The sequence below is a fragment of the Gekko japonicus genome, unplaced genomic scaffold (assembly GCF_001447785.1).
Source record: "Gekko japonicus isolate JY-2015 unplaced genomic scaffold, Gekko_japonicus_V1.1 scaffold23, whole genome shotgun sequence".
NCBI lineage: Eukaryota > Metazoa > Chordata > Lepidosauria > Squamata > Gekkonidae > Gekko > Gekko japonicus.
In genome coordinates this window covers 26,210-38,106 of record NW_015163094.1, presented here as the reverse complement: position 1 = coordinate 38,106, position 11,897 = coordinate 26,210, and the positions used below count along the sequence as shown (strand labels likewise).

Here is an 11,897-nt window from a genome sequence, read left to right as displayed (position 1 = left end):
AAGAGTGTGACTGATCCAAGGTTGCCCAGTGAGCTGCATGGTTGAGTAAAGGTCTGAACCTGAGTCTGCCCTCCTAGTATAAAGCTCTAACCATCACATCACATTAATCCTCAGAATTATGTAACATTAATGATTACTTTTTTAAGCGAAGCATTTGGCTTGAAGAAGGTGCTTTCTACATAAGAATCCCAAGTTAACGAAGTGTTCCTACAAGCCATTAACTAAAACAAAATTCTAGTTTCTTCCCTTTAAATCTTAAAGCAAAATATATTTCTAAGAGTGGAAATGTATATGTCTCAACATTACCCGTATCTCTCCCAGAAGTAAACCCGAAAAACTCTTATGTAAAGTCACCTTGGGAAAGAGACACTGACAGAAAGCGAATGATGGCAAATAATAATAACAATGATGACTGTGACAACTGAAACCTAAAACACTTTCTGAAGTTTTATCCGCCCCAGTTAAGAGGAAGCAGTGTAATAAAGGCATGGGCACGAACGCTTACACCCAGAATTAAACTTCGTCGGTCTTAAAGGTGCCACTGGATTCAAACTTTGTTCTGTAACTTGTAAAGTAAGACAGTGTAGTGTAGCACGCAACATTACTAGAGAAGGCCTGGATTACAGTCCCTGATCAGCCGTAGACTTTGCTGAATGATTTTGAGCTAGTCACCAACTCTCAACATACCATACTTCACAAGATTGTTGTGAGGATAAAGATGAGGAAGAATATGATGTATCTTGGAGGAAGGACAGGACAATATTTATTTATTCAGAATAATTTCTGATTTATCCAAATCTGGGCAAATGCCCATTCTATTGGCTAATTAGTTATGCAGGGATACGGAGCGAAAAGAATGGAGGAAGGAAAGCACTGACAGATTGTGCCACACTGATGTCTCTTAGCATGGTATTCAAACAACATCGGCATCAAAATACTAACCTATGTGAAGGAATAAGCTTTTCAACCTACATACTAGAACTTCTGTCATTTTCTATATCAATTATGGCTACTAATGCTGCAATACAAGGTTGTTTTTCCATTTTCCTCCCCTTACACACACTGTTGGGAATGCTTATTCTGCAGCACAGGCAACTGTGGCATAGGCGTAATCTTCGTGGGGGCGGTGGGGCGTTAGCCCCTGCCGAAATTTTCAGGAAAGTGCTCAAACTTTGTTCTGTAACTTGTAAAGTAAGACAGTATAGTGTAGCACGCAACATTACTAGGGAAGGCCTGGATTACAGTCCCTGATCAGCCGTAGACTTTGCTGAATGATTTTGAGCTAGTCACCAACTCTCAACATACCATACTTCACAAGATTGTTGTGAGGATAAAGATGAGGAAGAATATGATGTATCTTGGAGGAAGGACAGGACAATATTTATTTATTCAGAATAATTTCTGATTTATCCAAATCTGGGCAAATGCCCATTCTATTGGCTAATTAGTTATGCAGGGATACAGAGCGAAAAGAATGGAGGAAGGAAAGCAGTGACAGATTGTGCCACACTGATGTCCCTTAGCATGGTATTCAAACAACATCAGCATCAAAATACTAACCTATGTGAAGGAAAATATCTTTTATAGGGCATTACTATGCAGGGTGTTATTATTGTATTATGCATACTCAGAAGTAAGTTACTCCTTCCAGGGCCCAAAGCTTTTCAACCTACATACTAGAACTTCTGTCATTTTCTATATCAATTATGGCTACTAATGCTGCAATACAAGGTTGTTTTTCCATTTTCCTCCCCTTACACACACTGTTGGGAATGCTTATTCTGCAGCACAGGCAACTGTGAGTGAAGCATTCGGAAATCCTCTGTACACAAAGCAGATGTCTATGCAGTAGTTTACATAAATATGGACTTTTGGATGCAATAGAGTTCTAATTAATTAAAACAATATTCCTTCTCTGGTGAAGGATGACCAGTCCAACACATCTTTTTTAGTAATTAATCTAATTGACTTAACACAAAGCAAGCACAAAGGCCTCTCACAGATCACCCACTCCCACTACATTACATCAGGAGGCATACAATTGGATTCAGTTTAGTGCAAGAGCATTTGATCGAGTCAACCAATAAACCTGTCCAAATGCTGTTATCTAACATTATTCACTATAGCAAATTATCAGTTACTTGGCCAAAGCCTGGCAATAATCCTATGCACCATTACACATAATTAAGTTTAATTTGAGGTGGTAGGTGCATAACGGAACACATAGTTGCTGCGCCCCGGATCCGAGCTCCTCTCATCTGAGGGGCTCGTTCGGGTCTCCGCTTGCGCAGATTCCCTCCTCCACCGCGGGCGGGCAAGACGCCCTCGGGAGCGACCCGAGGATGCGTCTGCCTTTCGCGGGAGCCAGACCGGAAGCCAAAGCCTGGCAATAATCCTATGCACCATTGCACATAATTAAGTTTAATTTGAGTTGGTAGGTGCATAACGGAACACATAGTTGCTGCTTTAATTCTCAGCAACTGGACAAATTCAAGTTTTCTGAAACAAGAATTACTAGACAAAGGGCATAAGTTTATTAAAAGTCCATTTTGCTTTCCGAAACTAAGGTATTTTACTACTTTATCAACTAATAATGAAGATTTATAAGTAGAAACAAACTGTAAATATTTTTATGGGCATATCCCTGTGTGTCAGACAAAACAAAAAGCATGTGTTGAAACACATCATCATACTAGATTAGAACTCTGTATTATAGAAATGTGTGCTGCACATCTGCTTTCAAATAAAAAAATTAGTAGACCAGACTAGCTAGAAACTGGATTTGTTACCTTAACAACTTCACCTCCATCAACTTTCATAAGTTGCCTCAGATTCTGTTGCAGCAGACTTGTGTTGGATCGCCACTTCAAAAGCCCCAGCAGGTCCACTAAGTGAAAAGGGGAAAAAAGTAATCAGAAAGGGGGGAAATTGATATCTGTACAGACAACAAGATGCTATGAGGCAGGAGAATTAAACAACTGCCAATCAGTTCAGGCAGTAAATATGGATAACAAATTGCACAGAGGCAGGTGAAAGACAGCACAAAGTGAAGGGATTAATACAGGATAGTGTAGCTACATATGGCACAAACCCTTCCAGAGCAAACAGAGCATTCAGCCATGGTATTCCCATATCTGTAGCACTATGGTCACACAATCAAATTAAGAGACAAAATGCCATGTCAGCAGCTTACAAAGGTAATGGGAATTTCCCTTTGATCTGCCCATCACACCTAACTTTGTTATTCAAACATCACTGGTTTAGCATGAGATCAAACCAAGGGAAACAGCAATGAATCAGGCTACAGTTATGAACAGGTAAGTTACATCAGGAAGAAGGGCAGCTAATTGAACTGATGATTATCCACAAGTTGTGTGCTTTCTTGTCTGCCACAGTTCAAAAGTTCAATATACTTTATGACACAAACAGATTTAGTTGGCATTTTATTTCAATTGTTCTGCTAGGATAAAAAACAGTTAGATGGCTGTTGTAAATAAAAGCTTAGAACAGCTTAGCTGTTGCAAATTTCACAAACTGTTAACAGACTATGATGTCCAAAACATTTACACTGTGAAAGTTATTAGGGAGACAAATATTGAACTGAAAAGCTGTTGAGAATAAATTTCATTATCATATAAAAACAGAATCTCAGCTCATTGTGCCTCCTTAAGACCCTACATTTAACAGCTGAATAAACTGAAAATAGGAAAAGGATCTGTAAAACATGTGCTTAACTACTGGCAGATATGCAGTGCCAAATCAAATGCAAACAGCATACATCCAGATCAATCAACATATGGGAAACATAAAAGCACTATCTCAAAGCTGCTAAAGAGAACCATAAAGTCATCCTTAACATACTGCATAAAAGCTGACAAAAAGAATATAGTTGAACATCAAAAATGAAGAAATTGCCATCTAAACTCAATATGATTTTTCTCTACCAATTAAGGTAACTTCACCACAGTATATTAGGCAGACATTACTGAGACCTTAATTTAAATACTGAAAATACTTTAGCAATTACAACTGCTTTGAATTGCCATAAAAATCTTTGTAGAGTTACAAATGAATGTTACAAAAGGGAAAATATCTAAATTTTCCCTTTGATGTCAGTTCAATGTCAAGAAATCAAACACCACTATACCACTGCAGCCAAAATCGACAATCCCATTCCTCTTTTCCTGACCAAGTTTTGTGCAACTGATCCAATGCTCCAGATATTATTACAAAGTAATGTGTTCTACTGTTTCAACAATCAAGCTGTTGACAGTCATTCCATGAATTTTCCAACTCACGTATCCATATAGTCAACTTTTGTTTCATAGCTGGATATAAAGATGTATTTGCTTTCTCTGAATAGCAGTTCCCTCCCTGCTCCAAGCCACATTCTACAAACTGGCTTAGAGAAAATGAGAGCACCTTCATTCAGCCTCCATTTCATCAATTCATTATCCAACTCAGAAGGAAGAATTTTTCTGATCAATTTGTCATAATGGCCCACACAAGAAGCACTAAAATAGCAATTTTGCACTGTTTTTATTACTTTAGTGTACTGTTTTACTTCATGAGCCACCTCAAGTAAGTCTCTGGAGAGGTGGCATTTAAATTTTCTAGATAACTAAATAAGAAATGTGATTTTTTTTAAAAAAAACACTGAGGCATTAATCGCATTGCAGAAGAATATTACCTGTTGACAAAGCTTGAAAAGCTTGATGTCCCATTTATCTAAGTTGTTATTGAAAGTGACCTGTCTATGAATGCTTCATAGCTTTCATATCTAGTTTTTCCTCTTGCCAGGGTACATATTATTCCTTGTGGGAAGTCTACTGAGATAGAGTGGGCAACAGGACTCCATTAAACCCTAAACTGTATTCATGCAAGGCTGGTTGTGTCCTATGCGTACATTAGCTGAACTTCAAGATAGTATTATACGCAAATACATACTGCCTTGGGATACCAAAGGCTGGTGAATCAGTAAAAAGAACAGTCAGGCATATACTTATTAAGGAAGCTGCCCATAATAACAGGTATTTCGATGGAAGTCTACTGGGTGACTTCTGACCAGTTACATACTCTCAGTCTAACCAAACCTATCTAAAATGGAGTAGAGGAGAAAGGTGAACTTTCGGTCCCCATTGGGCAGAAAGGTGAGGTATAAATGAAGTAAATAAATATAGTTTTAAGCTTGTCTAGTGTGTTTGAAGTTGGTATAGATTGTGTAGATTTTCAGTTTTATATTACAATATTGTGCTTTATGCAAGAATGAGCAGATGGTGAGAAAATGAAAATTGATGCTGCTTTGTCAGTCTTTTAACACCATGTTCATGTAGAATAGTTTAGTACAAATTAAATTTAGCAAGAGGCTTCAGATAGGAAAAGAAAAAGAATGCAGAGTTCTTGTTGTAGACAGATAGTGGCAAATTGCTTGGCATAAGGACAATCTGTATCTTTAAAAGACAGTTAGGAACATAACTGTCCTGCCACAGCTCTGTCTAGTCCAATTTTCTACTTCAACAGCAGCCAGCCAGATACCTCTAAGGAACTCACAGGTAGAATATGAAGGCAGTAGCTTTTTGCTGTTGTGTCTGGCTCTTCTGTGTAAAACTGGTACTTTCATTTAGCTATCTTGGCTAAGAGATATAGTAACCTAAAACTGTAAGCAAAAGGGATTTTGATGGGCCTCTTGGTACACGAAAAATAACACATGCTGCCATTGTGAATGCAATATAATTGTAATGCTTTGACAAATATTAAGGTATAAAAGAAGTAGGTAGGCATTCAGGAGGGAGGAACAGGACATGGTACAAGGCATTTTTTTTGCAAGATTTTTTTCCTGTCAGTAACAAACAAACATTGATTAATTAATCAAATTGATTAATCAACCAGAAACAAACATATAAATTGTTTGCACATAGCAACTAAAAATAAGACTACCTTAAGTCATTGATATTGAAAATTGTTTATCAATTCTTCTCAGGACTCCTGAGAATGGCTGGAGGGGAAAGGACAAGGAGGAGGAGGAGGAGGAGGAGATTGGATTTATACCCTGCCCTTCATTCGGAGTCTCAGAGCAGCTTACAAACTCCTTTCCCTTCACCTCCCCACAGCAGACACCCTGTGAGGTAGGTGTGGCTGAGAGAGCTCTTTCCAAAACTGTCCTTTCAAGGACAGCTTTTGTCACTTGTCCAAGGTCATCCAACAGCTGCAAGTGGAGGAGTGGGGAACCAAACCCGGTTCTCCCAGATTAGAGTCCACACACTTAACTACTACACCAAACTGAAGTAAATAAATCCCATTCTTAGGCAATTTGACAATTGCAATTTTGGAGGGATAAAGTAGATTATCTGGATCTCCATCTCTTGGGAAGGGGTAGTAGCTGACAACCAGGTTAGCTGACAACCTGTTATTGGAGTTTTATGGAAACTGATTCTGATCAAATTTTCAGCATCTTTTGTGACCACTTCTGAGGAAGCTCTTGTTATAACCAGATTCCGCACTGGATCAACTGAATCAGGCAAAAATGGAATGGATATGGGGGAACAAACTGAAGGTTAATCCATACAACATGGAAGTCTAGGGGTGTGCGTTCAGTTTATCCGAACAAAAACTCCCCCAAAGAAATACCTTACCAGTATTTTTCAGGGGGTTTTAAGTCAAAAAGAAATTAGAGTTTCTTTTCAGCTACAGATACAGCGGAGCCCGAATAAGTTGATATGATATGGATTTTATTTGGGCACAGTTATGAGAAGGCATTTAAAGAGACCAATGCCTTCTGAGTTCACACATCAAGTCATGCCACCACCACAGTGCAATTTGATGAGTGAACTCAGAAGGCACTTAAAGAGACCATAGCCTCTTTAATTGCCTCCCCCCCCCACTGAGTAATGGAAGGATGGGGCACCTTCTTTGGATGCCCATAGAATTAGACCCCCTGGTCCAATCTTTTTAAACCTTGGGGGGATTGGAGGAGAGGCACCAGCAGCTTTGCTGCAAATTTGATGCCTCTACCTCAAAAACAGCTCCCCCAGAGCCCCAAATCCAAATGGAGCTGAAAAAATTCAGGTTTCCCAAATATTTCCGGAATCCAAATACCATACTGGGATTCAGGAATATCAGAAAATACCCGAACCCAAAAAATACTGTTGAGAACTTGCCTCTTTCATCAAAAGACCTGATGTAAAGACCTGGTTTATATTCTCTGATAAGAATATAAGAAGAGCCCTGTTGGATCAGACCAGTGGTCCATCTAGTCCATCATCCTGTCTCAAACAGTGGCCAGAGAACAAGTATAAAGAAAACAGTCATAATGGATCTCAGGCGTCTCACTGAAACAAATACAGAAATTGTTTATAATACCATTAGCACATAATAAAGGGACAGCCTGGGATCCATTAGAAGGTTAGCAGCATATTTGAGCCTGAACATTTACTGAGATCTGCGTCCTATCTGAATGTATTATCTTTCATGACTTGTTGTAAAGCACTTTATGAACAAGAGAACTTTTGTACTACTCTAATATTTCCTGAGGAAGATCCAATTTTGAAACGTTGTTGTATAATCCGGAGACGACGCTGATGAGGTACCTTTGCACTAGGATTTTCTTATTATTTGTAGGGATTTATTTATTGTGTTGTAGTGCTTCAGACTGAAATACATAGAAAGCATTTTCTTTGCAAGTCTTGTTGACTGCTTGATTTGTGGGTCAGACTCTCATGACTGTTTTCTTTATACTTGTTCTCTGATTTGGTCGTGTTTGTCCACATTTGTCTTCAAACAGTGGCCAGCCAGTTCCTCTGTTATCTTTTTTTGGTAGTGTTAATAAATAGTAATCTTGGTTGTCTTAAACGGACTTGTTTCTGTGATCTGAATTTCAGATTGTTGTGAATGAAATTTGAATCCCTTTTGAGGCTAAAAGCAACCAAATTATTTTTCTAAGTGTTTGGTGGAGCAACAGACCTCATTATTATCTTCTGAAATTATTAAATAATCCTGTTAAATACTGCTGGTCACCTCTGGAAATATGCACATCTGAAAACATCAAATTGTGTAAAGCATTTTGTTGAAAGCACATAAGTTGACACTTTTCCTCCACTTTCTCCTTCTTTAGACCTGGAGTTAATAAAACTCTGAAGTCTCTTTAAATCATAAAGGGATTCAGAAAAGAAGAGCTTCTTTTCTCCCTTGGGGGAACTGAAGAAAATTACAGGAGTAGTTTCCTATCATTTTCTCCTTTTTTACTGAAGCTTGCATTGACTATTTTCAAAAAGAGCATGGAGGTCTTTTCAAATGACACAGTATCACTTACACAGCTTTCCATAAGTTCAGGTAATTGCTATCCAATTTTTTTGTAATGCATACGTGGCGCCTATGAAGTTGTCATCACCCTACTTTAAGACAAAATCTCACTTTTTTATTGTTCACCCGTAATAAGATTTCTAAAGAGATAAGGGCTGGGCCTTGCTCAAAATATCTCCTAAGTGTGGGTTTCATTAAGGAAACTGAACAGGAACGCTCTGGGTGGTCCCAGTACCCAGAGTGTAATACATCAGCTCATAATTCAGGGCCTGGCAAATGCTTTTCCAAGCAACAAATTCCAAGGCAGAAACTGTTGGCAAGGACATGCAGGTGGGGAAGAAAGGGGAAGAACAGAAACTTCCTTTTTTGCTTCCCATATTATGTTTGCCTGACTGAGAGAGAACTGAAACTTCTTTGCTGCTTCCACTGCTGTCCAAAAAAGGCACTATGTTTGCCTGACTGAGAGAGAAGAACTGAAGCTTCTCTGCTGCTTCCACTGCTGTCCAAAAAAGGCAGGTATCTGTGTATCTTAAAGGATGAAAAAGATACAACGGAAAAAGACCCTCTCACACAAAGACAGTGTACATCTCTCAGAAATCAGAAGAGAAAGGATGCAGACATTCTTTATCACATACAAGTTGAATAAAGTCTGTTTCCTAGAATCTGAACATATTCCTCACCATTTTGTGTTAGCTTTGTTGAACAAACTAAAGTGGAAATCTGGAAAGAATCTTTACTGATGGTGCAGCTTCCAAGGTTCTGCATGCTCTTGCCAGCTGTGGAGTGACCTTTTTCTTCCAATTCTATTTTAGTGGATGGTAAGCTTAAATACGTTGATGAATCTTCTAGCTTCTTCACCTCTGCCTGCAATGTTTCCCCCCAAAACAAAATACAAAGCTGAAGCATGAAGCTAAAAACATTTCTAAGAGACAAACATGAATTTTCCCAAAGCTAACCCAGAGCATTTATTTTCCCAGTCCATTGTGTATAAGAGCAGATGCACTTAACCATTTATTTCATTTTTAAAGAGATGGTAGCTTGAAGACACTCTTCCTTCAGTGCCTTCAAGGACCAGAGCAAGCAAGTCACATAACAAAATGAATTTGTATATATGTGAATACAATGAATACAAAAAGATTGCTGCGAAAGTTCACTGAAATATACAAAAGATGTTCAGTAGAAAATTCAACTTTTCATGATGTTATTTAATTCTTGTTTCCAACAGGTGCCAACAAGATGCACAGCACAGGAACAGGACGAACACTTCTCGAGTGTATCTGCGTTCGTTTCGAGATATATTCTTTATCAAACTTCACTTTTCAATGATCTTCACACAGTTTAAATCACCACAAGGGAATCCATACATTCAAATTGGCTCACAATTGTTGCTGTGCCCTGAGTTTATATATATGTGAATACAGACAGATATTCTTATTGACATTGGGAGGGGAAACAATGAAGTAAAAGACAAAGCTGGCAAGTATATGGCTTAAATATTTTCAAAAGCCGCAAATGTTTTCAACCACAAAAGCTCAGCGGGTTCAACGAGCAGTACAGCTATTCCTGAAGCAGCAGTACAACAGCAAGATTTGGGTCCAGTAACACCTTAAAGACTGACACGATTTCCAGGGTATAAGCTTTGACTTTTGAAAGCTTATATCCTGGAAATCTTATTGATCTTTGAGGTGCTACTAGATTTGAATGTTGCTCTTCTACTTCAGACCAGCATGGATCACCACCTGAAGCTGTGCAATAGCGAATTTTTACTCTTACGTCTGACATACACATATAATTCAATCATAAATACAAATTATACTTCAACTTCACATTCCCCTGTGCCTTTCAACTCTCCCAACAGATCAAAGAGAAATACCTTGTATACTATAAGATCATGCTCTCCGTCCCGCAGAGTGGTGCCATCGTATCTCATCAGTTTAACAAAGGCCAAAGCAAATATCTTCTCAGACTTATCTTTAGCTGTTTAAAATAAAAACAACCAACCAATCAATCAATAAAGTCTATATATATAGCCCTTTCTCATACCAAACATAAAGATTTGGTTAATGCTTAGAACTTACTGGGGTCATCCCAATAAGGACAATTTTTCAAAAACTATGTACAATTAGTATTCACTGCCTAGTAGGTTGGCATGTATACATCCAGGGTCTACTAGCACTTGCTGGAGATGTTCCTCCAATCAAGCAAATCCCATACATATATCCTGGACCTGCCCTGTTGTTGACAAAAAGACTGGATAATTTACAAATATTATTTATGATCTTACAGGATATAAACTAGAACCTATAATTATGCTGCTGTTATCTAAAAGAATACGTCTTGCCACAGAAATAATAGTTTATTAAACAGCAGTATGATCATGTGTTACATCCCAGAAAGCACCACCTATAAATGACTGGATTGGAAGAATTCGGGAAAAAACATTTGTGTCTAAATTAACACATCAACACAGAAGTCTTGAAATTGTTAACGGAGAAATGGTCAGTGATCGTAATAGCATAGAATAATAAAATTAAAGATGGCATTAGACATATGTTTAAAAGTTTTGTGAAATCCATGAAATATTTACTTCTGTAAATTTTTTGTAAAAAATAAATCTAAATAAGAACTTATTGGATCATCAATATGTGTAATATGCTGTAAATACTTAAGAAATTTAAGGCACAATCCAGCTGTCTGTCTGTACACACAGTATCTCACAATAATAATTAATAATAAGTACTATATGGCAGTGTGTGTAGTATAGCCAGGAGATCCTAAGATTGTCTAGCAGCCAGAAATTCTATCTCTTTTATCATTATGCAGCACTAGGTGGTGAGTTAGACTGGTTTTGTTTTTTTAAGCAAGAGCCATTTCAGAGGTGGTTTGCCATTGCCTGCCTCTGTGTCACACCCCTGGTATTCCTTGGAGGTTGCCCATCCAAATACTAGCCTGGGTTATCCAGAAGCCTCCCCTTATGGAAAACCAGCCATGAGACCCAAATGCACATGCCACCAACACTTGGGCACAGCCTGAATGAATCACATGCTTACAAAAAACACACTGCTGTACAGCAGGGTGCACCAGATGGATACTAGTTACAGAAAGTCCTCTATACCTACCAGCAAGGAATCAAAACTTCACAAGCACACAAATGTTGGCCAAAGAAACCTGTAAGAAGATTCCCACATCCCTAGCTTACTCGTTAAGGGCATTTAGTTCTCTTAACAGCTGATCTGGGATGGCTTCTTTGTCCTCCCTCTCCAAAGTAACATGAACCAACCAGTAGGGTCTTTGGTTACCCCATGCTTTTCAGTATACCCACTTCCTCCTATGAACTACTTTGCCATGGAACTAGCACGAGACTAGACACCGGCAACACTGGCCCCACAAACAAGGGCTACATCTTGTTGTGATCTTCAAGGAATTTTATATATACATGGGAAAGGTTGTTAAAGAATGGACGCATGAACAAGAACGCTGATATTTATGAAATTCTGAGTTAAATACCTAAATATCTCTTTCAAAAAAGACTTTTTAAATTAACTTTGCAGGATAATAATTTGCAAAGCTGCAAAACAGCTTTTTGTCATCAGCCTTGG

At 38.4% G+C, this 11,897-nt stretch overlaps 1 protein-coding gene across 1 annotated transcript in view; it reads right to left on the bottom strand.

The window, feature by feature from the left end:
- The window catches only part of LOC107106401 (dedicator of cytokinesis protein 1-like), a 69,482-nt gene that overhangs the window by 42,455 nt on the left and 15,130 nt on the right, over window positions 1–11,897 (bottom strand). The window contains exons 9-11 of the mRNA XM_015406533.1: window positions 10,172–10,275; window positions 8,934–9,162; window positions 2,790–2,887 (exon numbers count right to left, since the gene is read on the bottom strand). Coding sequence (XP_015262019.1) covers window positions 2,790–2,887; window positions 8,934–9,162; window positions 10,172–10,275 — 431 coding nt within the window. The remainder of the gene's footprint in view (window positions 1–2,789; window positions 2,888–8,933; window positions 9,163–10,171; window positions 10,276–11,897) is intronic.